Consider the following 27,115-nt stretch of genomic DNA (forward strand, 5'->3'; position numbering starts at 1 on the left):
ACCACCCCCAACCTGCAGGGCCCCAGCTCCCGCACCAGCCACCACACGCCTGTACATACTAAATTCATTAAAAAGAAAAAAAAAATTGGAAAAAACACCCCTTGTTTTGTGCAATTCTGAAAAGGTCAGTGGATAAACATTGAAATTAATGCTTTAAAAAAAAAAAAAAGACGACAACAACAACAAAACCCATCCAGACGCTGATTTTAGCTGTGGCAATTAAAAGCAAACCAAACCCCGCGCAATCTGGCGAGCTGCCTCGCCCTCAGGCCAGGGGCCTGAACCTGATGCGCCCCGGGGGGCAGTCGAGTCCCCTTCCCACGAGCGCTGACTCCGCGCTCCCGGCCGGCCGGGCGGGCACCGCAGCGCCCGCCCCAAGCAGGGCGGGCCGGGCCGGGCCGGGCCGGGGCCGCCTCCCCGGGGACACTTGGCTGAGGACTCGGCGGAGGCCGGGAGCGCAGGGCAGCAGGTGAGCAGCGGTCGGGGCTTCCCCGGGGGCTGCTGCTGCAGCTGCCCGTGCAGCGCGGGCCCGGGGGTGTGGTGCAGCACCTCGCCTAGCCACGGCTTCCCACCTGGAAGCCCGGGGGAGCCGCGCGCTCTTCTTTTCCCCCAGGCGGAAAAAGGCGCGGAGAGGACGCTTATCCGAGGGTGAGGCGATGGAGAACAGCTGTTTTAGGCATAATGGCGATTTACAGCCGTGTTTTCCTTCAGGTGACCTGTCGCTCGCACCTGGAGGCAGGTTTATCTCACTAAGGCACCGCCTAACTCATAAAAAATGTAGATATATATATATATATATATAACTTTGGGCGTGAAACTCTCTATGCTTGTCCTGCTTCAAACAAGCGGAAAGGCAGCCGATTAAGAGTGCCCTAAACAAAACCGGAGCGGATACGTGGGATTGCTCTGCAAGTCTCTTGTGCGTGGAGTCTTTGGTGGGTGGTATATTTACTGATCAGTCTTGTCTGCCTTCTGTGTAGATGTAGATGCTGTCAAACCTACTGGTACTAGCCAAAAGTAAATTTCAACTAAACATATAACTGACTTCCTATAAACTAAACAAATCTGGTTGGGAGTTGAAATCCTCTTTCCCTTGTGAGAGAAGTACATGTATTTAATGGAGAGTAACTGTTCTAGGAACAAAGTTGTTTTAATGTCCTGGAGCTTTAAGAAGATGTTAGTCACCCCTGCGCTGCTGGACACATTTAGGAAACAGGGTGATGAGGGCAGCGTAGGAGCCTGTGGGAGTTAAAATTGAGTTTCTAAAGAAACCTGTTCTTAATCCCTGTTGACTCTTAAAGGGAGATTTTATAAGGGTCACTAATGCCATGTAAGGGCGAAGTTGAAATCTTTAATAGAAATGCTACTGTTTGAATGAGAAGGATCAGCCACTCGTGTCAGATTACCCAGACTTTCTTACAGGGCAGCACACACCGCTAGGGAAGCAGGCAGCACACTGGGATTGTTCCACATTGCATGGACTGCAACTGCCTCTGGGTTTGACACACCAGCTAGTGTCAGTCACTCAGTCCCGCTTCAACTCCTCAGTTGTTCCCATGATTATCTATATTATCCTTTTTTAGCATCTGTATTTATTCTCTTGCACTGTCAGTATGTGCTGGAGAACTGGAAAAGGGCCAATGTGGTCCCCATTTTCAAAAAAGGGAGGAAAGAGGACCCGGGAAACTACAGGCCTGTTAGTCTTGACTTGGTCCTGGGGAAGCTCTTTGAGGAAATTATCCAGGAGTACATCTGCGAGGGGCAAGCAGGGAAGATTATGCTTAGGGGCAACCAACATGGGTTCATTCGAGGCAGGTCCTGTCAGACCAACCTGGTGGCCTTCTACGACCAGGTCACAAAATCCTTGGACTCAGGTGTTGCGGTGGACGTAGTCTTTCTGGACTTTAGGAAGGCCTTCGACACTGTTTCTTCTCACCCCATTCTCATTAAGAAATTAGGCAACTGTGGCATCGATGCCTACACAGTCAGATGGGTCGCAAATTGGCTGGAGGGCCACACCCAGAGTGGTGGTAGACGGGTCTTTTTTGACCTGGAGGGACATGGGCAGGGGGGTTCCCCAGGGCTTGGCCCTTGGGCCCGCAGTGTTCAACATCTTCATCAGCAACTTGAACAAGGGGGTGAAAAGCACTTTGTTCAAGTTTGCGGATGACACTAAGATGTGGGGAGAAGTGGGCATGCTGGAGGAGAGGGACAGACTACAACTAGATCTGGACAGATTACAGAGGTGGGCAGATGAGAACAGGATGGATTTCAATACAAACAAGTGCAAGTTATCGCACCTGGGGAGGAAGAACCAGCAGCACACCTACAGGCTGGGGAACTCCGTTCTAGTCAGCACAGAGGCAGAAAAGGATCTTGGAGTCATTATTGATTCCAAAATGAACATGGGCAGCCAATGTGAGGATGCGGTCAGTAAAGCTAAATGCATGGTGTCATGCATCCACAGATGCATCATGAGCAGGACCAAGGAGGTGATCCTCCCCCTCCTTGCGACACTGGTCAGGCCGCAGTTGGAGTACTGCATCCAGTTCTGGGCGCCACACTTCAGGAGGGATGTGACCAGCACAAGGCAGGTCCTACGAGCAGAACCTGAACCTGTTCAGCCTCCACAAGAGAAGGCAGGGGGTGGATTTGGTGGCCGTCTACAAACTAGCCAAGGGTTACCAGCAGGCATTGGGAGATTCCCTGTTCCCCCGAGCACTACCAGGAGTAACAAGGAATAATGGCCATAAGTTGACTGAGTGTAGATTCAGGCTAAACAGCAGGAGGCACTACTTCACAGTCAGGGCGGCTAGGATCTGGAACCAGCTTCCAAGGGAAGTGGTGCTAGCTCCTACCCTGGGGGTCTTCAAAAGGAGGCTGGATAATCACCTAGCCGGGGTCGTTTGACCCCAGCATTCTTTCGTGCCCATGGCAGGGGGTCGGACTTGATGATCTGCTCAGGTCCCTTCCAACACTACCAACTATGAAACTACCTATTCTTGTTGGTCTATTTTAGTTGTACATTCACTTTGTATCTTTTTGCTCCTTTGCAGTAGACTGCAAGAGATGTCTTCTCCTGGTGTTAGAATGTAGTCAGCTGTTAGAACGACATTACCTAACCTGCTTTCTTTTTATAAAACAAAAGAAAAATGGAAATACTCTGCTGAATCTTTAACTATTTCCAATGACACTTTCAGTTATTAAGGAAGTATTTCTCTAGCATCTTTGCAGCCCAAACACTGTGGAATTTGAAAGCCTCAAACTGATACAGGTTTCCCTCACTATGCTGTACATACATTCCTGGAAAACAACGTATAACTTGACTTTGCATGAAGAAAACCCACTTTACAATGTAACAAATAGGGATACATTCCAAGACCTCGACTGTACTGACCCCCCAGGCCCATTTCTACCACTCTTACAAGATAATTTTGGTGCTTGCCAATCGCAGATAGTACACACAAGCACAGGGTGGTGGTGAATGTGGGGATGGTAACTACAGAAACATGTGTCGCAGACAACAAGCGAGGAGCACAGATCCACACAGGAGACTATATTTTGGTGTGCGTCACTCCCACAATGCACCGCACAAAGCAGCTGACTGTGGGCTTCCATCACGCTGATCGCAGAAGAGTGAATTTACCTTGCATATAACGAGTTTTTGGTATAAAAAGGGTCATTGCATAAGAGTGAATTCACACATACAGAACCCGCATAAAGTGAGGGAAACCTGTACTGACTATAACAGAAAAATGATTTTGTCTGAGTTAAGAAGATCAAGATTAAACAGCACCAGTAGGTCATCCAGTCTAAGTATTTTAACTCTTTTTCCAAAGATGAATGTCTGGAAAAGTGACAGTTTTTCTCTGATCTACTTCTGGTCTGCAACTGATGATTCAAAGTTCTAAACTAGATTAATTTTGTTTTACAAGCCAGGACTTGCCAGTTTCCTAATAATATTCATAAATACAGTTCCAAGGTAGTATTTTGGAAAAAACCCTTTGATGCTAGTGCAAAATGTGGAATCTTAAGTGTTGCAGCTTGCAACAGAGATTAACCAGGAAACTAAACAAAGTGAAGTAAAAAGAATTCATTGTTTTTTACCTTCTATCAAGTTTCCTGTGTTTATGACTAAAAGGAATCTGGTCGGCCAGTGATGAATAGAGCACTTTTCTCTGCTGTGAAGGTACTGAATGCATTCTTTTAAGTAATGCAGACTTAAAACATCACACATCTATTTATCTAAAGGGAGTTTAAGATGATGGTTAAGCAGTCAATGGAAAAAATGTTTTCTTGCATATTTAATTTTACTACTTTTTCCAGCTGGCATTTGGCATCTTCTGCAGAACAAAACTGATCACTAGTTGTTATAATAAAGATGTGGTCTCATACCTAGCCAGATGGTGCTCTTCATCATGATCCCAGATGCTAAAATAGCAAAAGAATCCAAAGGCAGTGGTTTGCTTTCTCAGGATTAAGCTGTGTGCTTAAACAGTTGGAAATGTAGTTGAATGCCACAACAATGTTATAAAACCCCTAGATCAGGGTGGGCAAAATGCAGCCCGGGGGCCAGATACGGCCTGCCAGGCCATTCTATCCAGTTGCGGGGCCCCTAAAAAATTTAGAAAATATTTATCTGCCCTGGGCTGCCTGTCATGTGGCCCTTGATGGCTTGCCAAAACTCAATAAGCGTCCCTCTGCCCAAAATAATCGCCTGCCCCTGCCCTAGATCCTAAATTCCAATATTAGGATTTTTTATATTATTGTATGTCAAGCTCATGATAGATTTTGCTACAGTAGGTTAGCTGCCTTCAGTTCCCTGCTTTATTTGGGCTTCAAAGGTTTGGCTGGCTGACGGCGTTGGTTTCCAGCAGACTGACTGAACAATTCATTCCTGTGATAGGGAGTCATCTGGTTTCACCCAGGTACAGCAACTGGCTGCGCTGGTTTCTTGCCTCATCAAAAGAACATGGTTTTCCTTTTTATGTATAATCTAATGCTACTTGTTGCATCTGGAGTGGCAAAAGGAGGAATTGTGCTGAACTCTGAACAGACTGTTAGCACCCTGGGTTTTGCTGTTACTGAAGATATTGAGAGCTCTGCCACTGACATCAGTGGGCATGGGATGACTGTTACTTTTAATCACTATTTGTTTTTATAGAGGTAGCTTCTAGCTAGGACCAAGGACTTAGTTGTGCTAGCTGCTGTACAAACAGGCTAGAATTTGCACTTGTTAAACTAGATTGGTGATTCTCAATCAGGATGCTACAGCACACAGGGGTTCCCAAAGATCCTTTGAAGGGTGCCCGGAGGTGTGAGGAGATAAGCTGCTAAGTTCAGGCTCTTCCCTGCCTGGCTGTTCCCTACCCTCATGGCCAGCTCCTTGGCAAGGAGGTAATGCCACTCCATTCACAAAAGTTATAGAGGAGTGCCTTGAATCTTGTGAAGGGTGCCTTGAGACTAAGAAGGTTGAAAACCACTAAACTAGACAAACTCCTTCAGAAGTGCAACAAGCACTCTCTGCACCATAGGCAGTGGCCAGGCTGGTGATGGCAGCTGCTATTTCTGTGCCACCTCAAAATCAGGGCTCATGCCTCAGTTGCCCGCTCCTAGTTACACTACTGCAGTTGTTTTACTAATCCTAACTGGGAGTGATGGGGGATTCTCAACCTGTAGTACAATCCCTGGCTTGCAGTTGCTGGTATGTAAATTGGGTTTATTGGAACAATAATCCATTGTAAGTACAATCATGAAATAGCCATGTAAACTTCTGAAACTCAGGCTGTACTAAATAAGTGTTGGAGAACTACGGGATTAGAGAACTACTTTAGCTTTGCAGAATTAGGAAACCAGTTCTACATTCTCCCCCGCCTCCCCCCTTGTATCTTATTAAAGGCAAATGGTTTGTGTCATATAGCTTTCAAAATGGAACAGAAGTTGCAAAGAATTCAGTTCTCACTGAGATGTGGAAAGCATGGGCAAAAGATTGCATTGCATGTCTGGGCAGCAGCGTATAATACTCAAACAGTCGGTCCCAGAGTGAAATGTTCACAGCTGAGTGCTATTCTCATGATTTAATATCAAGGTTAGGAGGACTGATGTTGGTTTCGGCTCCTTTTTTTTAGCCAGAATTAAGTTATCAAATTATGAATACAGGAAGCACAGATGTGTTACTGTGCACCAGTCCTTTTGGAAGGGACTGTGGCTGATCGTGTATTGTATTGTGTGGTGTTAATTTTTAATTTCTGAAGTAACAAACTAGTTTACAGTAAACCTAAAGGTCTGTTTCTGGTGATAAAGACAGAATTGTCCAGGAAGCAGTTCTTTTATACAGCCTGTCTGATCTGCTCTGATTGAAGAAATCTTTCCTTCCTCTCCCTTGTCCTTCCATCCTTCTATTTTCCATGTCAGTGCTGAAGCCATGAAGACAATTACTGTATAGTTTTCTTTGCTTCCAGCACCCGATGTCCATTGCTAACTTGGTCCTGCTGTTAGAACAGGTCTGTAGTTGGGCTACCAGCACTGAGGACTTGCTTAACTGATGTTAATACAGAACACATGCAAGGTACCCAAACTACATGGTGCTAAGGCTTGTCTGTTAGAAGGATTATCTGTTGCTGATAAGCATCTGAGGCAGAGCTCTACGTGCACTTAAGAAGGGGTGTCCATGGTGACTAGTTGGTCAAACGCCATCCCACAAGAAGGAACAACCAGAGAACTTGGTTAGTCCCTAGGCTATTTGCGTGCAGTAGTTATCAATTAGAGCAGAGCTATAGATACAGCAATGGAAGCGATGACCACAGCTGCAAAGCAGGGTAGCTATAATGACAAGCTAAAATCTGGCGATGAACCACGGCTTTCTACACAATTAAATGTGTCTGATGATGACAGATTGGCCTCTGGCAACATAATGCATAATCTCTGTTGAGTGCAGTGCCACAAGCAAAACCATTGAGCTGTAATAGTGAGCGCTGTATGCTGAACAATAAGGTGCAAAGCAACACCATTACTTCCCTTGGGGCAAAGCATCTGGAAAAAGCTGCTGTTTTGATTTGGTAGTGATTTGTGCCCCACTTGCACTTGACACCACACAGGTGCAAAGCTTGCAGTGGGGCACCTCCTGGGAGCGGGGCAGTGTAGCAGGAGAGGGTTTGGCTGCCTGTGTTGCGCATGCACACATGGCAAAGAAAGGAGCCAGGCTTTGCCTGCTGTTCATGTGGTGAAGGAAGGAGTTGGGCTGTGCATATGGCAACAGAAGGGGTGCTGCCTGCATGGTGTGCTTCCTTCCATGGCGGGAAGTCCTGTGCATGTGGCAGGGAAAGAAATTAGGCTTCATGCACTGTGCATATGCCAAAGAAAAGGTCTTGGGCTACCTGTGTGATGTGCCTGGCTGGGGTGGGAGTCAGGCTGCCCCTACTGTGCATGTGGCAGAGGAAGGGGGCCTCCTGCACGGTAAACAGTCCATGTGACTCCTGGCTTTGTAGACCAGGTAGTGTATGGCCCCTAGCAGTCTCTGTTAGGCAGCCCTGCCTTATGTGGACAGCTTGATATTGAAGTTTGCTGAATTCAAGTGGGTTTAGGTGCAATACCTGCAGCAGTCTAAGACTTATCTAGTCTTTCCAGTGTATTCCAAAATTGCATTTACATTGCTAGATACCATAAGGCAAACATGTTCCTGGCCTCTTTATCACAGTTTCCATTATGTGAGTTTAATAGTGTCACCCTTTTATTAGAAGACCCATTTCCTAAGCAAATAATGTAGACTTGGGTTTTCTACTTTGACTCAAAGTGACAATGTAAGCTTGAGCTGATTAATCTCCACTGCACAAAAAGCATTTAAAGAACAAAAAAGCAGGAAATGTGTCATTTCCCAGTAGTCTCTGATAAAAAATCCCTTGATATAACTAGTTGACTACTTTTGGTTTGCATGTAGCTGTTCCTTACTTCTGTAGCTGTCAGAGTTTCTTCTGTAGTGGTGAGTAGAAGTGTACCTAAATATTAGTGAATGCTGGAGAACTGAGGGAATGGAAAAGGGTATTTCTGACAACATTTCAACTATGTAATGTTGTCTATTTTGGGGAGTCTCATAACTTGATAATCTGTTCCCAACGGAAAACTAGCAGATGCCATGATACTGTGGTAGCGGCTTTCTTTAAAATTTAAAGCATAAAAAATATAGGGTTAGATGCCTGTTTGAAATTATAAGAGTGTAGACAAAAATGAGAGACTGGGCAGGGATGTATATTTGTGTTCCTACAACTTTGGGAATGTCTCTTTCAGATGTGGTTTTTATCCTGCAGTTCTTAGTGGCTTTCTCCAAAAGTCTCCAGCACTTATGAGAAATCTAAGATGAATAAGTGAGCTATCATTGACTGGAATGCAGGGGATGGTGGCACCAGGGAGTGTGGTTTTCTCAAGCCTGCTGATCTGGTCTCACTGGATCTTGTTTTGCAAGTTGAACTTCTCCCAAGTTTTTCTTACATGTGAATATGTACTCACTGACTCAGTCTGGGCAATCTCAGACATTAGACCAGTATAATGACTAATAGTTTGGGCCACATTAGGATTAAGAAAGCATTATTTTGTGCTGAAGTTGGGGGAGGAGCAAAAGAAGAAAAGAGGCTGCCAATGAATTGAAATTTTCTTTCTATAGGACATTGTGGGAGGAGAGAGGAAGAACCGACCTTTTTGGTAGATGCTTTACAAATGTATAGTAAGGTACAATCTTTATATAAGGTGCTTGCAATGTACCTTGAAGATGCAAACAGGTAAATCTTAACAGGAGGTGAATAATGGTGATGAGATGATAAATGGCAAAGGCTGGTGAGTACACCACTCAATGAATCTGACTGGGAACATGTGGGTCCTTAAGTTCAGTTTGGCTAAGTTTGGATCCAACAATACTGATGTAGAGAGTGAGCAGCACCTCAGCTGTTGAGTGCAGCTGTCAAAATGAACCATTGCTCTCTGTCAGGAAGCAGCGCAACCTGGTGATGCAATAAGGGATGGTTGACACTATCCTGATAGGCACAGTATGGCTGAGCTGTTCTCAATTGAACTTTTAGTCTTCTCTGCTGGTAACTAAAATGCTGCTTATTATATTGTAGCTATGTGTGAATAGGAGCTTGAATTCTTTGCTGCTGCTGCTGCTGGGGTGGGTGGCAGCAGTGTTGGGAGGAGGGACTGTGGTAAATTTTGGGGTGGCTGTAGCCCCCCCCCATAAGCTCCCTCCCAGCGCCACCTGCCCCGAGCACAGCCCCCGGATAGCCCCACCTCCGGGAAGAGCCCAGCACCGCCCCTGGCCCTGAGCACGCAGCAGGCAGCTCACCCTCACCCCGCACACAGATCCGGGGGGCCCATGCTCCCTGTGCCTCCCCTGGGGTATGCGCAGTGTCAGGAGCCACCTCTCCTCCCCGTGCTCATTGGACGAGCCACTCGCAGCTCTGTCCCATGCCCTGTCCCGGCTGTGAAGCCCCAGCCCCAACCTCACTCACTCACTCACTCCCTCACTGTGGGGGTCTTGATTTCCACCCCCCCCCCCACACACACACACACCCCTTCCCCGGCAACAGACTTACCAACTGGTCACTGTTCTCCAAGCTGCTGGGCTGCATATTGGCAATCGGATCAGTATTGGCCAATATGGCTCATTAATCGGCCATCAGTATCAGCCCAAAAATCTTTATTGGTGCACTTGTACCCTATTCTTCTCTCCCTACCTGCAATTTGCCCATATAGGATATCTTTTGGGATGCACCCCTCTTCCATCCTGCAGAGATGGCCAAGCTAGTGTAGGCACTGCTGTTTGACTAGTGCAATGATGGTTGGCTTTGGTGATGACCTATGTGTTGGTGATTCTGTCTTGCCACTTGATGTCAAGGATGCAGTGTAGCCAGTGTAGGTGGAAACTGCTCAGCTTCTTTTCTTGATATGTATATGTTGACCATGTCTCACTGCTGTACATAAGGATGCTGAGGATACAGGCTTTGTACACAAGCAGCTTGGTTTGGATTGTGAATTTTGTATTGTTCCAGACTCATTTGGAGAACTTACTGAAAGTGGTAGCAGCCTTTCCAATGTGCACATTTAGGTCTTTGTCCAGTGACAGGTTGTCACTCACTGTGAATCAAAGGTAGCAGAACTTGTTCACAGCCTCAACAGGCGAGTTGTCAAGGCTGATAGATGGTGACTGGAGAGCACCCTGTCTTGGGACCACAGTCTTCTTAATGCTGGTCAGGGCAAACATCCTGCAAACATGGGAGAGGCAATTCACGAGTATTTGTAGTTGTGCGTCTTCATGGATGGTGAGTGAAGCATCGTCGACAAGAAGGAGCTCCCTAATGAGTATGTGCCTCACTTTTGTTTTGGCTTTTAGACATGATAGATTGTAGAGTATACCATCTGATCTTGTGTGAAGGTATGTGCCTTGGTCCAAGCTATCAAAAATGTAATGCAGCAGCATAGAGAAGATCCCAAAGAGTGTGGGCGCCATTGGAGCCAAAACTGAATGAAGAGGATACTCTCATCTTTGCAATATGTGTGGGCAGAGGCAGTAATGATCAATATAAATGTCAGCACCTTCAGCTCCAAAATTCTGTCACATAAGCACAGCCATATGAGTACATAAATATGAAATAAAATTAAAAAAAACAGGTGAGTGTCTAAATAAACTCCTGGTGCTGCACCTCAAATTCTTCCCTGGAGAAGAGGATATGATATTAGGCTGTTCCCTATGCTGCTGAAAAACATTCGGATGCTATGGTAATAAAGGCAGTATAGGCATCTATATAGAAACAGAAAATGAACGTTAACTGTGTTTCTCAGGAAAAGATCAGAATCATATTCTGCTTGGGAAGAATTTGTAGCTTTCTATAATTCTGTATTTTTTTTCTCTTTCTGCCCAAGAATTCAGAAATACCAACAAATGGTCCAGACTATAGTTTTCCATATAATAGTTTTAAAAGCCATTATTTTTTTTGAATAAATTGTCTTTTGGCTTTACAGGCTTTTAATCTTCCAGGCAGAAAACATGCTGAAGAACTGAGTGATCCTTTTCCTAGCACATATTTTACTGTTGTATTTGATGGGCAGTTGTGACTTTTCAGTAAATCACTGCCAACTTTGTTTTAGTCCAGAGGTTTCCATCTTGTAAAATAAATCCACGTCCCTTATACCTTGTTTTAATGGCACTGAGTTCTGTATAATATTCTTTTTTTGTAACGAGCAACAAATTTACACTTCATAGAACAGCACTGGAAGTGTCAGTATTTTGTAGTAGAATGGGCAAACCTCAATCTTAGCTTGTAACCTGTTTGCATGACTGTCTCTGCTTTAATTTCCATGCAAAATACCATATTTACTTGAATAGAAGATGACCCTTACTGTCAAATTACTCCCAATAATTAGATTCTACACATGAAAAACTTGTAAATTTATTACAATTTTCTAGGTATGGGATCTAATTATTTGAGGATATCTTAAATTTGTGCCTCCACTACTGCAGGCAGTGGAGGGAGAGATGAAGAGGGGGGCAGCAGGGCAGGCAGTAGGGAGGCAGTAATGAGGCAGACACTGTGGATGTGGTAGGACAGGCAGTGAGAGGCAGGCAGCTTGCCCCCTGCTGCCTGTTCCCGCCCCCCCTCTCCCCCAGCCTCAGATTTGCCCCGATTCCCTGTCCTCCTCTTCCCCTTTTCCATGCCACTTTTGCTACCCACAGCCTCAGGTCCCCACACACCTTCCTCCCATTTCCCTCCCCTTCCCCAAGTCTCTCCTCCCTACCCCCTCATCTTACCTTGCTGCAACATGGGCACAGAGCATGGCTCTGGCCTGCCCCTTAGCAGTAATGAGGAGCTGGCACTGCTGTTCTGGCCTGGGCCCCATAGCAGCAGAGAGAGAGGAAGGGGAAACAGGGGACTGGGGGCTGCAGGGGAGGAGTGGCACAGGATGCAGAAGTAGTGGGTGGGGGGGAGGCAGCCCTAACCCCAGCCCCAAACTGAGGTTGGGGCTGGAGCTGCAGCAGCTGCCTGCAGCCTCCCTCCTGCCTTCTTGCACCTCCTTGTGCTTGATTGTAAGGCAAGGGATGCTTTTCCTCATGTCTTCTAATCAAGAAAATGTGGTATGTACTAGCACAGAAGGGTATGATGCCAGTTGTATCCTTCAGGAACTACACTACATTGTTTAGCTTGTTTATTTTAATCCGCCCAATACAAAAATGATATGCTATACGTATTACAAACATATCTGTAGTATCTGTTTGCTCTTCACAGTCCAGGGGTCCCTCACGAACAGCATTTCACTTGACCTCTTGATAATCTGCTTTTGGCTGGAATCAAGAATTGTAAAGGAAGAATTATCTCAAACTTTTTCCTGGCCACCCCTTTTTATAGTCTGTAGTCCTCTTTTTATAGTCTACTTTGTTTTTGGAAGAAGTAGTGGACTGATTGATTGTCTTACCTACTTAAACATGGAAGGTATAAAGAGTTGCATTGTGAAAGAAATACTGGTAGTTTTTTAAAGATTTTTTTTGTTTTTGAAATGGGATAAGTAGTAATAATTGCATCTAAGCATACTGGATTAAGATGCAAGAGTCATGGACTGCTGAGGACAAAAAATGGTTGTTTCAGAATAATTGGCTGCAGAAAATTAGTTTTCTGGCACTAAACATTTCCCATCTGTTTTCCTTCCCTCTCACTGCATTTAAATATTTACCGTGGAAACTTGCTTGCCCCTGCTCAGCTAATCCTAAAGCCTCTGGTTGAAAAATATGAAGAGACTAGTGAATATTTGTCACCCAAGTTTTAATACCAGGGAGTTGTACTAAGGTCTTGGGTTACGAAATGTCAACCTCTTGTTTCTGAGAGAGATCTGTTCAACTTCCTTGACCGATCTGATGCCCTGGGCATCCAGAAGAAGATTCTTTGATTAATATAAACCAGTGGTTCTCAACCTTTTCCTACCGGCACCCATTTGCAAAGATCCGTGGGCTGTCCCGACCCACACCCCCTGGCCCTGCTGGTGCCTGAACCTCAGTCCCCTGCCTACCCCCCCGGGCCATGCTGGTGTCCCTCATTCCTGTCCCGCTCGGGCCGGAGCATGGTGGCTATGGCGGCTCCGGCTCAGGTGGGCAGCAGCAAAAGTGGGTCCAGCCTTGGCACAGGTTGGAAGGAGAAAGAGGAGAGTCCTGTGGCACACCCCCCTGCCCTGGGCTGGGGCTGCTGCGCCACACCAGGCAGCCTGGTCATGGCCCCTCCTGCCCCTCAGCAGTGTCTCCCAGCTGCCCTGCCCCTGCGAGCATGGGCACTGGCCTTGGTTCTGCCAGCCTGGCCATGCAGCTCTCTTCTGCCCCTTTCCCCCTGCTGGAAGTGGCAGGTGCCTTCCTGCTACCCCTCTGGCCTGCTGCGAGTTCACAACCCTTTGAAATATTCCTGCAACCCATTTTTGGTCATGATCCACAGGTTGAGAAACACTGGTATAAACTGCTATGGCTCCAATGTCAGAACTTCCTTAGCTTCAATTTGTACCGGCTGAGGTGTGGTCTTTCAGATGCTTATGCACATACTTAACATGACACAAGTAGTTGGAGTGAAGTTGGAGGGATTCCTTGCACATAATATTTCTCATGCATAAGGATCTTTAGGATGAAGGCCTAAAATATATAGCTAAACTGTGCCGAAAGGCATTTACCTATTCAAGATTATTTTTTGAGAAATTACACATCTTGTGATGCTGTACCCTTGAGTGGGATTGTTCGTTTTGTGTCAGTGCCTTACAGGAATAGTTGCAACATTGGAAAGATGGTGTTCTTGTGTTTCAGGGTTCTGAATTTATTGTTTCTCACTTCTAATTGTTTTATAGAGCTGTATGAGTATATACATAGGAATTGCTTTACTAATCATTGAAAGTGCTCTCTAACATAATGGCTAATACTTTCTACTAACCTCTCCTCTATATGAATAGTACGGATTTGTTAAGCCTTTTTGAAAGAAAAGAATGTCTGCAGTTAGTGTGTCAAAGAATGGTGATGGGAGAAATAGTAATTACCTCTCCTAGTTGTATGTTCCTTACTATCTAAAACTGACAGGTCTGTGATTCATTTCCTCAAATCAATAGCCTCAGGATCATATACTCTTAAATATGTATAGGGAGTAACATTCCAAGGCAGGGCAAAGCTGCCAAGTAACATCTAAATGTTAGTAGTAAAAGTTTCCTAGTAAAAGGAATGGCAGGTTGCCATAAATTTTGTCAGAGGAACCAAAACATCTTGTTATTGTCCCCTTAAGTATTTTTAAATTGATATCTTGTGTTGATCTTTTCAGTGTTAATTAACTTTTGCCTTCTGGTTTAGAACACTTTCATTACCCAAACAGTGGAGAGTTATTTGTCAGCTATTAACATGTTGAAAACTTTGATCTCTAACCAAACAATAGTAAATTGGGTTAGGCAATTCTGTGTAGCCCAGTGTAGTTAATGATGCAGAAAAAGAGCAGTTTTCCAAAGTGCTTGCATTGATCTGCTTCCATTTCCATTAAATTAGTGGCAGTTTGGCTAAAGCCAAATGCTTTTGAGTATTCCACTTCTGAAAGCCAACGTTGTTTTGTCCTACTGGCTTGTGCGTTGTTAGATTAAACTTTCCACAAACTGCAACCCATTACATATGGGCTTGAAACAACCAAACTAGTCTCATAGAAAGTGGGGAAGGCTGAGTGTTCAGTGTTACTCCATTATGGTGATCCTTGGGCTTACAGAGGAGAAGCTTTGCAGAAATATGTGTTTGCTCTGCATTATAACAAGTTCTGTGTGTAGGAGTTTTTTTAACCAAGACATTTAGAAATGGAATGAAATCACTTCAGTCTACTTGTGTTTGCAAGATCATCTCCAACTTTGCCCAGCCTTCTTCTGGCTATGGAGGAGACAGTGCTTGCTGTGGGAAGAAAAGACAAGTCTAACAGAATATTCTTTAGCTCCCTTTACTTTTAATATGTGTTTGGTTAATACTGGTCTGCAAGGTAATTGATGGCACTGTCAGTCAATTGCATAAGTAGGGCTGAGTGAGCAGTGCCCAGACCTGGCTGCTGGTTTAGAGGAAAAAATGAGCTGGGCAGAAGACCTGTTGCACTGCCTGGCCATATGAGCAGGGTTTGGGGATGCCAGGGGCAAGTAAGGCTGACCTTCCCCTCCTTTTCCCCCCTCCACCAACTCTGCACTCAGTACCCCCCACCCCCTTCCCACACAACAGGATACACAAGAGTTTTGGCTGGGGTGCAAAAATAGTTACAACTCCTGCTGTTATACTATGATAATGCTATATTGACATTTAGGTTTTATCATTTTACAAATGCTGTGAGAACTACTTCAGGGAGGCATAGAATCAGCTGGGCTGGCTACAGATATACTTGTATTTATAAAGATTTAGATGTGTAGATATGATGGGAAGAGACTTCTTGGGTTGCTGGGGTCAGAGCCTCTCTTACAGGCAACCATGTCATATAATCATTTTCATCAAATAACTAAGCTTCATTCCTGAAGTATCAGTTTCTCTTTTTGTCTGCAAATTATATTTCTTTGGTCCTGGCTTCCTCTTCCCTTAAATGTAGTGATCTCAGCTTTTGGCTTATCCTGGTTACTGGCCGTGGCATTTTGTGGAATGAGTAAAACAAAACTCAGAAAGGGGTTGCATTCATGCATTTTTAGCAACATTATTTCCCTCCCTTTTTTAAGGAAATCTGAGGGGCATAGGTGGTTGAGAGCATGACTAACTGAATATGTGCATGGTAATGGAGCTGCTTATCAGCTGGGGCTGCAAAGTGACGTTTCACGGTTACGAGTTGGCTGCATTGCATGGCAGCATCTGCCAAAAACCTGAGAGCCAGAAGGCATGGGATTGGCATGCAACTTTTTTTTGCCTTGAAAGAAGGCAGAGGCTAGAGGGAGGCTTTTCCTAAATGGAGTTCTTGCTGGCAGCCTGGATAAGACATATAAGAATTATTTGAGATGCTACAGTTCAATGTTAGGGTCTTCTAGTTTTTTGTGTGCAGGAGAGGTTGGATGGCACATCTCACAACATGTGGTAGGGATTAGCTTCTCCATTTCATATCATACTGGCAAAGTTGATATCTTTGGGTTACCACTTACGCTTCAACACATGCAGCAGGTAGAGACAAAATTGTGATGCATTGATACTGCATACTTTTTAGGTCTAGCACTTGTGTAGTGAAGTTAGGACTACGTTTATGCAAGAATACTCTCCAGGAGAGAAGTGGGGCAGGCTAGAGCTTGTGCTTCTTGTGTAACTGCATTAAGGGGCCCTAATACCTGATTAGGCTTTGAAAAAACTACTGCATGAAATCTTAGTTTGTAATGTTGCCAGCCCCTAAGCATTTAAAAACCAGGAGTCAGGTACACTGTTAAGTAGCTTCATCATGAGACATGAAGAAAATAAACGTGGGTGTCTTTTTATTTACTGTCTTGTTACCAAGCCTTTTAAGTTGTACTTGATGCATGTTTTAGGCTTTGCTTGGCTACCATGAAGACTGGGAAGTCTTTGAATGGAAGCATTTCTCAAATACTTGCATGTCTGTAAAAGCTGGGGATTCAAAGAAAAGAACCCAAATATTACAAGAGTTGGAGTTCTTAAAGTTGGCAACACTGAGGTCAGTTTCTTCTGTACATGTGGTTGGAAACTAGATAATGCAGTGTATCTCTCAGTTTCCATTATTTAAACAGCTTGATAACAGTGGTGACCCTTACTATATTAAGGAAATGAATTTTGGTTAAACACTAAAACTTTGCAAAGCTGTCACAAGAGAGACATGGTAGTAACTGTGTAACTTACTCAGCTGGGAGTCTTTGTGAGATGCATGTTGAAAGACACAGGAATTTATGTGCTTGTATCCTTATCGTTCCAATAACTCAACTTTAACTGGAGAGTTGAAAAGTGTGTGTGCACGTGCACATGTGTGTGTTAAGGGGTGGGGTAGAAATATAGAGCACTGATTCTCAACTGGGATTGTGCAGCATCCTGGGTTGCCTTGACATCCCTTCAGAGGTGCTGCAGGGTGCCAGGCTATGCTAACAGGGTTAGGTGTACAAACATGATTCCCAAAATAAGCCTAGAGTTTTCAAATAGGAATCCATAGTGTCAAAACTATTTTGACCTTCTGTGATCTTTCTGAGATCTTTGCAACAGTAAATTTGCTCTATTTTTCATATTAAAAAAAAGAATGAAAACTAAGCGCTGGCATTTTCCAAAGCGTGCCTTGAGTCTAACAAGGTTAAGAACCACTCATATAGAGCACGCAGCCACTGCTCTAGTATTTAAAGAGCTCTCTCTCTGTTTTCTTTAAGGATTAGTTGTTCCTGGTATTTGGAAGACCTTCTCTAAAATACTGTCTTCTTTCCCTACCTTTGCTTTTCTTAGAAAGGATTAATTGAAAACAAGCTTGAGTGGAAAGCGAAAGATTAAACTACAACACTAAATGAAGAGCTGGGGATTATTTTACCTGCATCAAATATTAGCCAGTTACTCACATTCCCCACCCCCACACCTCCTCCCAATCCCCCCCCCACTCTCTTTTTTTTTTCCTAGAACAAATAACGGTTTTTAGCAAAAGCAGTGGCTTGATACAGATATGACAGTATTTTGACACTGCATTGAATTTAGAAATCTAGTTTTAAATTATGGTGCACATAAACTCAAAGTTTTATGATTTGCTACTGGAATAAATGCCTTGTGTGTTTAGCAGCAAATTGAAGCCCTGCCCTAACCTGTCCTGAAGAGCCACAAACTTGGCCATGTGCACAGAAAAGAGTTTTATGCTTAGTCTAGAAACTGTGTAAAAGGATGTATTATGTGCTAGTTTCAGTTAGTGGTTGGCATGTGTCCAGCAAGCAAGCTACTGGGGAAAATCAGATGTTACAAATCTACTTTCTCTTTATCACTGGTTACTTATAACTAATCAATTTGGTGATTTCAATAAATTGGACCCTTGAGTATGCCATGACCACTCCTTTACTGATGTGTCATGCTGTTGTTGACCCGAGTACTGAGTGACCAGGGGTTTGAGCCCCCACCTTGGCAGGATCTTCAGCAAAGGAGGTGCTTGGCCGTTGACTAGAGCAGGGCACCACAGCTAGGCAGTGGGAAGAAGTGGCAGCAGCAGTAGCCAGGTCCTAGTGTCAGTCCATCTTTGACTCAAGCTGGAAAGATGCCTGCCTGCCTCTGGAAAACTTTGTTGATTACTGGGCTACGGATTTGGGAGGTACTAAGAAAGCAAAATACCCTGCAGATGCTCATTGTTTCCAGTGGTATGTTTTAGTAGGGGGTGTTCTGGGTCTATTTCCTGTAAGTAAGAACAGGATAAACTAATCCAGTTCAGGGAAGCACATCCAATTATGCTGTATCTTTGTATGGAGATTTACCAGTATTTTATGTTTCCTCTAAGAATAGAGTGTGACGTAGTGGGGTTTTGCTTTTGTGTATGGCTTGTAGTTACTGAGAGCTAAGCCTGTGCTCCAAGAGCTGAGCAGGACGGCATGATTCAGGCCTTGCCAGAACCAGTGTTTATTTTGGGGGGGGGCAGAGGTCCTGGCTTCCACTATTTTAACTAAGTTCAGCAGTTTCTGAGAAGGCAAGACAGAACTCAGCTTGCTGAGTACAGGGCCCTCTGCTTCCCTTTTCATACCTTAATGATACATAATGACTTCCAAAGGTAACACCTCTTCCTTTGGCTGCCTTCTAAAGATATTTCTTGGCCTGAAGCAGGCATGACTGATTTACATGACAATTACCCGATAATTCCATCCAGGAGCTGTCTGAGGTTCTTGACTACAATGTATTTGCTTTTACTGTTGGCAGATATGCACCTGCCAGTAAGCCAGTGGCCAAGGCTTGGGTTAACAGTGGAAATGCTGACATGGCTGATATATTATGACAGGTACTTTCCATCTGTGATAACTAAAGCTGATCATCTTTGTTTATTCCTCCACTTGAGTGGAGAACAGTAAATATGATCAGCACTGCTTCTTGACATTAGTAGCTGGAGCTGGACCGAGCACTTTCGGGTACTGGCTTACACTTAAAGAATGGAAATTCAGATTGTGTGGGGGAGGGAGGGGGTGGATTTAGATTTAAGTGTTCTAATAAAAAAAGTTCTGTCCAGGTCACTAAAGGAAGGATATACAACCTAAAAGACTTCCATCAATCCCTTTAGATTGCCCACTGATTATAAAGTGGAAATCTGATCAGACTAATGCCTGTAAAATGGTACCATCTTCCTTTAGGACTTGAAGAACATGTTCAATCTGCTTGTTTCAGTGTGGAAAGGGAACTTGAGCGTGATTAGTCGAGCCAAACCAACTGAGTCTTGTACCTCAGTGCATTGTGATCAGAATTGTTAGCTTAATTCCGGTTGCTACACTTGCTTAGTGATAGCAGTAAAAGGCTGAACTTCTATATTGTAGGTTGTTAGTACTTGCTATTATAAAAACTTTGGAACAAAACTGAGATGAAAAATTTTGACAGGATAAATTATGGCAGTCTAATGTCACTTTTCTGAATAATAGCCTGGATTAATTTAGCGCCTGGTGCCTTTCACCCATCTGCAACAAGATGGGTTATCTGTTGACATGAATTTTTTCCTTTGTATAATGCCAACAAGATTATCTTGCTATAATCTCATATTTGAGCTGTTTCCAGATTACATTGCTACAGTGAACAAACAGGGTGGTCAATCACATGATGTGGTTTAGTTAAAATGCCACAGATGTAGTTAAAGTGCCAGATGTTTGTGTTAAAGTGCAGGGAGATGTGGGGAGGGTGGAAGGAAGCCCAGAATGTTTCAGTGATAATTGTTTCATTGGTGTAGCTATCCTAAGGGAGGAGTCTGCTTTCCACCCAAGTAGATAAAGGCTGCTGTCTGCATGAACAGATCCAAGATCTCTGCAGTGGGGGTGCAGCCACAGCCCCTCCCACAGTGTGGTGCATGCCACACACCCCTTGCCAGGGTCCTGGATGCCAGTGCAGCGAGCTCTTAATGCTCACCAACATCTTGGCACAGCTCTTGATCGGAGCTCTGTGAGGTCTATGAGCTCCCTGACTGGTCAATCCCTGTGGGGTCTGTCTGGAGTATCTGCTTTTTGGCAGCTTCCGAGTGCAGGGGTAAGTGCCACAGCTGTTCACCCTTCCCTTCCCTGCCACTGAATTCGGGGGCTGGGAGAAAAGAGGCAATGGCAGCAGTGCTCACCCCCTGGGCTCCAGAGCTGCATGGAAGCAGGGGCTGATGCTGCCATCCCTGGTTTCCCTCTTCCCTATCAGCAGCAGGAAAAAATTGGAGAGGGGACAAGCAGTGGTACTCGGTGTCTGCTTTCGAGCAGCAGCTGGTGGGCTCAGCCTGTGCCAGCCAGCTGGTGGGCTCGGAGCTCGTGGCACATGCAGCGCTCCAGCAAGAGCTGTGGCTAATGCACAGGTGAGATCAGAGGTCACTGTGCATGTGGCATGTAACCAAGGCAGGGTGCAATCATGTTGCTGCATCCCTTCTGGATCTGCCTCTGTCTGAGTAGCCTCCTGAGGATTTAATTGGGGTCTTGGTTGTTTTGTCTCCTCTTCTCTAACCTCAGAACATGCAAGTCTTGGACTTGGAAACTGCTTTCACTTTATAATGTTACCTTCTATTGTTACAGCCCATACAGAACTATGACAACTCCATAGCTTACAGCAGTTTACAGTGTGGGGGGGTCAGAGGAAAGAGTATAGGAAAGAGACACGGGAATTGGCCATTTTATGGCACTAACACAGGCTGGTCTAGTTCAGGGGTACTCGGTTTTGGCTCTACCAGCCAGATGAATGGCATGGGGCTAGTCTGAAGGCCAGATCAGGCCCCCATGTCAGGGCCAGGCTCCAGGGACCCCTCACCATGCCAGTATTGGGACCTATGCTGTCCTGCACGTGCAAGCTAGCATGCAGGACCCTGGCCTGCAGAGTGCCCCACATATCCTTGGGGAGCCCTGCGGGCTGTATGTCACGGCATCGGAGCCTGGATATGGGCCAGGGGTTGAGCGCTCCTGGTCTAATGAACATAAATCTTACGTTATCTTGAATAACCCATGTCATGGATGATTCATTTGCAGTGTAGCATGACAAATTTGCCATGCTGATGTGACTGATACTACCCAGCAGTTAGTCGCCCAAGACCATACTGGAAGAGGGAGGAGAGGAGGGAAGTTTTGTGCCATTTCTGACTCGTACCTCATGTCACATCTGCCATAATGTGTTTTCTTAAAGCCCCAGTTCCTGGATTCATGAGAATCTCTGCTTTCATCTAAAAATAAAAGCAAACGTCTAGCTCTTCTGGGTGCAGAGAACAGCTCAAAAGTGTGATGCAATTCACTGTGAAGGTTACAAAATCAGAAAGTAAATAAAAGAATTCTCAAATATATCTACGCTAACTTATTCTTGGGCACCTGATATTTTTAATACTGGGGTTGGTAATACATCTTGCTTCATCTCCCCGCCTGCCAACACCTTTTTCTTGAGGATCTTTGCAAATGAAAACAAATTGTCCCTCAGCTACCTGGCACAAATCTTCGTTTTACAGATGAGGGAGACTTGAGGCATGGAGTTTGACTGATGTGCCCCAAATCACCTGGAAAAACTTGAGGCAATTGAGACGATGCAGTATACCCAAGTCCATGTGTTTGGATGGCAGGGTGTTATGAATAATTTCTCTGCAATGTACCCTTTCTATTTTCAATTCTTCCCTAGATTAAAAAAAAAAAATCATACCTATGTGGAACTTGATGCTCTGTCTTTTCATGCGTGAGTCATGGTATTGGGCAGGAATATAGTTTAATGACCATTTTCCTGAAGAAGCTGCTAAACAGGTTTGACTTGAAGTGACCATTTTAACTTTGAAGTATCATTTTTTTTTTTTTTGCACTGAACAACTTGTTAGCTATATTGGGGGGTAGGTGGGGGAGGGCAAACCTAATGCGCTTCCCTTAGTCAAAACATCAGACCTTATTCTTCCTTGTGTTTTTACTTGTAGGTAATGTTTGAATGCTTCTTGCCATTGGATTAACAGTCTGTGCTGGGTCAAGGAACTTCTTCACGAGAGAGAGCTGAGAGATGGGAACTTTCATAATGCTTGTGTGATCTGAACAGTCAGGAATGCGGCACCCTGTTGAGAGCCTCTTACCGAGAAAGGCACATGCACGTTCTTCTATGAGCAAACTGCAGAATTCAAGGCTTTTCAGACCTCTGACTGCAACGTGGTCCCAAAGAATCTAGTGCTGGTGAACCGTACAGACCTGAGACCTCAGTTCCTTTGCATTTTTTAAAACAGACTACAAATTCAGTCATTCTTCTCTACCTCCAACCAAGTGGGACTTTAGGTTTCTCTGATTTCTTTTGAAGCTGTCAAAATGATCGACTTAGGCTTCCTAACAGAGGAGGAGCAGGAGGCAATAATGAAGGTGCTCCAGCGGGATGCAGAGCTAAAGAGATCAGAAGAGGAGAGGGTCAGGTAAGCAACAGACACTCCCAAAGCACTTGATGCTTGGCTACTGCAAAATACATCTGCCTGCTTGCCTAGTGGCAAGAAAAGAAGAGCTCAAGCTCTGTGGAAAGTTACATTTCTTAGGCCTCTTCTATACTTTGCTTTGTCTAAAGCCTTTAGGATATTTATGCCTAGTATAGGCTGGTGCCACTGTTTTAGTCTGATTTTTACAGGTACAGCTTGAGCAAAATACCAGGGAAAAATAACTTTATAATGACTTTACCTATCCAGCATAAATGAGCTGCAAGCATGGTGGCTGAAATCCTTATTGTAGGCCTGCCGTTGGCTCTTTTTGCAATAGGAAAAGTCTTGCATGTTAGCTTTTTCAGTCAGTTGAGGTGCTAAACAAAGATTGATAGAAACGTGGGAGGGGGTAAGTCCAGTGGAAGAGTGTTGGTAAAACTACATCTGCAACAGCTGAGGTGAGATTTGAAGTCCCTCTTTAATTATTTCTAAATGCATGAGGCCTCCTTGGGATTATCTTGCTTTCCATGAGTTGACATTCCTCTTAACATCTGTTCAAATAGTGTTCTTCTCAAAGAACATCTGTCCTGTTCAAATATATAGTGGTTGTTAAATGGATGTCGTATGGGTAGTGCTGCTGTCCTAGTAAAGAGCCTTTCCTGATAGACCCCCCCTGATGGTTCATATTGTGACTTGAAGAAGAGATGTCAGGCTTTTACTCAGCTTGACAACTTGCTTCCCTTTCTTCATCAGACCAGTGCTGTTCAGGTGACTGAGGCAGGAGTTACACTGCAAGCCCTTTGGTTGTACATACACCTCTATAAACAGCAAAAATAGTCAAGTGTCTGAAATGACACTTTTACAGAAAGGCATGTTAAAACCATTCCAAAAAAACATTCTTAACGTCCTGGCCAGCTGGGGTAATGGCGTGGTTCTTTAAAGAGATCAAAGGGTAAAGTTGGTCTTCGTAACACAGAAGGCCTATTGCCTCCAAGTTAGGTGCTGCTTTCACATGCAGTAAGTCAGAATGAGTGCCTTTGTGTCTTAAGAACAGGCAGAGAAATATCATATTTAATCCTGGAGTTGTTTAAAGTGATGCTCATACGCCTGGGTAGGAAAAAAAGGTAGTGTGTTGGGGGTACCCAGGACTGAATGTGTTTGGGGCACCCCAGGGTAGAAGCAGCACCTGGTAAAGGCAGTGATCAGTGGAACAGTGCAAGTGATTCTAAATGTGCTACATGCATTGTCTGTGTCTGCACCATTTTGCGTTGGCCATTAGTTCTAGTTCAAGCATGCATTTCCATAAATGTGTTGAACTGTAGGATACAACAGCCTATACTTTAATTAGTTGATGTGTTTCTTTTGTTTTTGTGAAATGAAATTTCCTTTTGGTTTCTCAGAAGCCAGGACAGTGGAAGCTTCCATCTAGAGCTGTCTATCCAGATCCCAACTGCAACAAATTAAACTCTCCTTTTTTGTATACAACCATCTAGTCTCGGTCTCCTGAACCTCGATTTGTTCTCAGGTGAACTCCACAACCATGCACGTGCTCCTAGAGACGGCTTTAGAGAAAACGGTATTCTGGGCAAACTTGTCAGCAGCACTGCTTCAGGCAGAGGCATGGGGCACAGTCTGGTGGGGAGGCAGAGTGGCATAGTGCACCAGGTGGGCAGGCAGGCAACACTACTGCTGCCCACACTGGCTGGCCTGGCTCCTCTTAAGCAGTTTCTGGAAGCAGGGGGTGGGCTGGGCACCGTTCCTCCTTCCTGGGGTTGGGGAGAGTGCTGCTGTGAGTGCAAGTTGCTCACATGTATGTGCACAGTGCCCTGGGTGGTTGCTCACGTTGCCCACCCCTAAGGCCAGCTCTGCATGCTTCTGGACAGCTGGGATAGCAAATGCTATGTCAACAGTACATGTTGACAAGAGTCAGTGTGCATGTAATTGAAATCCTAACTTCCTCCACTGTTGTATAGAGAATCCTAGGTTTGAAAGAGCAATTACAACAATCCATTCTTTCAATGATCTGCAAATCAAGTGCTCTCAGAGAGACTGCACAGTAGATCCCTGCTGGTAGATCTCCTCTTCCTACTGGTCTGGAGCAGTGAGTGTGCTCTGGAGAGCTGGTCTGTGAGGACAGAAAAGCTGTGACTAGCAGCTTAGTCCATGCTGCTTCTGTCAATCAGCGTGAGCTACCTGCCTGAATTTCTGTTGCATCTCATGAAATTGAGAGACTCACAGCCAGAAAGCTGAGATCACAAGCATTAGTCTCCCTCCTGCAGCTGAACTGACATTTGTCTCTAGTGTACCCAACCCTAGCAGGGTGTTGGTAGTCATCTACACAACTGCAAATGAACCTGCCTCATTGTTCACCATCATAGTTTGCAGTGCTGGGTGGGTTAAGGACACAGCAGAGAATTCCTTGGCGTTTGCTTCCGAGCAATCACTGGCTCTTCCTTGCTCTTTGTGGTTCAGAATAAATACAGCGTGGGGCACTGCTAGGGAATGGTGACATACAACAGAAATATGGTTCCATTTGTGGCTTCTTGGTGTCTCCTGTGGCCAAGTGACTGCCCACTGGCACCAGGCTGTCTGCAACAGCAAAGTGTTGTGGTTGTCTTCACATCAAGATTCCCTGCTGTGGTTATGTGCCCTTTTTTCCCTGGAAGAAGCCCTTGAGTCATACATAGAAGATGCTGTCATGGGTTCTGCATTCATTTGTTTGCTCCCTCTGTAAATTAGGGGAAACTAATGACAGGGGAGTTCTGACGTGCTTGTAGACAGATCTGTCTGCAGTCACCACCACTGTACAACATGCCAAACCACATAACATATATCTTGATGTGGTGAAGTTTCTAAGGGCTCTGGGATGGTGTGATAAAAGCAGAAGACTTTGGGTCTCACTCTACCAGTTCCTGAGCACCCTCAGAAGCTTCAGCAGGAGTTGATCCCTACAGGGATTGGGTTGCTTCAACAGGTTAAATTCTTTCTACCAAAATGCATCCTCAGGTGCTGAGGGGGTAAAAGATTGAAACGATAGGCCTGTGCGAGGCTTTAGACAGAGCTTCAGATCCGGAGAAGCTTTGGACACTTCAGGGTCCGAAGCAGCGCATCCGGGTCGAAGCACTGCCTCGTTCGGCTTTCTGAAGTGGTTCGGAGCCTCCTTGAAGATCCGGCCATAGGGTATAATGGGGAAACAATAAAATACCTATAACTTTGTTATTTTGTGTCCAGTTTGGATTAAATCTTCAGGGATGATAGACTCTGCAGAGAGCATGAAGTCTGCCAAGTTTCAAAAAGATCGGTGCAGGGGTTTGGAGGAAACAGCACCCCAAATTCTTGAAAGCAAAACACATGTCACATCTAGGCATTACAACATAGTGGGGTGAACACCACAGGGGTGGTAGCTCTTACTGAGGCCACAAAGCCTGCCAAGTGTCAAGAAGATCAGTGCAGGGGTTTTGGGGCATCTGTACCCCAAATCCTTGAAAGTAAAACTCCTGTCACATCTACGTGTTACAACACAGGGAGGTCAAAACTGCTGGGCTGGTAGCTCTTACTGAGGCCATAAAGCCTGCCAAGTGTCAAGAAGATTGGTGCAGGGGTTTGGGGGGAACTGCCCCTCAAGCTGCGGACAAGCAAAGCTGGTGCCATGGGTGCTGTGGGACTATCTGTTCTGGGGTGGGGAGGGAGACACTGCTGCAGGCCTGGCTGCTAAGCTGCTGTGTTCCCAGTTACTAATCAATCATGGTTCACACAGGGACCAGGGGACCAGCTCAATGCACAGGACCTGGCTACTACATAACGACTTAACGAGAATCAATTAGCACCTGCAAAACCAGGCTAAGGAGAGGAAAGAATCAATCCAGACAACTGCCTCAACCAAGACAGACACAGTCTTGGCACGAGTTTTTACCTGTCAGCAGCTAGGGGTGCAGGGCCCCAGACTCCCCACCGCACCGATCTCCTCCACAGCTGGCAGGCGTCACAGCAGGGGCCACCATCCCTGCAGCTGTCACCCCGCTGCGCCTTAGCACACGCAATGTCACCCATGGCACCAGTTTTGCTTGTCTGCAGCTTGAGGGGAAGTTCCCCCCAAACCCCTATCTCCTTGAAACCCACCTATCTCCTTGAAACTTGGCAGGCTTTGTGGTCTCAGTAAGAGCTACCAGCCCTGCAGTTTTCACCCCCCTGTGTTGTAACACACAGCCATGACATGAGTTTGGCTTTCAAGAATTTGGGGTACAGTTCCCCCCAAACCCCTGCATCTATCTTCTTGAAACTTGGCAAGTTTCATAATCTCAGCAGAGGCTACCATTCCTGCAAGTTTCATCCAAATCAGAAAAAAAAACAATAAAGTTATAGAGATTTCATTGATTCCCCATTATACCCTATGGCCGGATCTCCGAGGCGGTTCCGAAGCTTCAGCTGGATTGAGGCGGAAACCCGGTCTGGAGCTCCAGATTGGATTCCTGGCATCTGAAGCAGCCAGATCCAAAGCCGGATCAGCTCACTGACGACTCTCACAGGCCTATGAAACATGTTACATCAGCTTTACATTGCATGCAGATTTGTAGTGCATTACAACAGCTTTCATTCCA

At 45.2% G+C, this 27,115-nt stretch overlaps 1 protein-coding gene across 7 annotated transcripts in view; it reads left to right on the plus strand.

Annotated features, from left to right (window-relative positions):
• Nucleotides 1-373: 373 nt before the first annotated feature.
• The window catches only part of SYTL2 (synaptotagmin like 2), an 84,665-nt gene continuing 57,923 nt past the window's right edge, over nucleotides 374-27,115 (plus strand). For 2 of the 7 annotated variants that reach the window (XM_019488277.2, XM_006267505.4), the window contains exons 1-2: nucleotides 375-469; nucleotides 22,044-22,520. In XM_019488277.2, coding sequence (XP_019343822.1) covers nucleotides 22,420-22,520 — 101 coding nt within the window. In that variant the 5' untranslated portion in view covers nucleotides 375-469; nucleotides 22,044-22,419. Of the gene's footprint in view, nucleotides 470-542; nucleotides 649-7,940; nucleotides 7,979-19,931; nucleotides 20,159-22,043; nucleotides 22,521-27,115 lie in introns of those variants that run through there. The other 5 variants (XM_059721981.1, XM_059721984.1, XM_059721961.1 and 2 more) reach the window with 5 other exon arrangements.

Source organism: Alligator mississippiensis, chromosome 1 (assembly GCF_030867095.1).
Source record: "Alligator mississippiensis isolate rAllMis1 chromosome 1, rAllMis1, whole genome shotgun sequence".
NCBI classification, from domain to species: domain Eukaryota; kingdom Metazoa; phylum Chordata; order Crocodylia; family Alligatoridae; genus Alligator; species Alligator mississippiensis.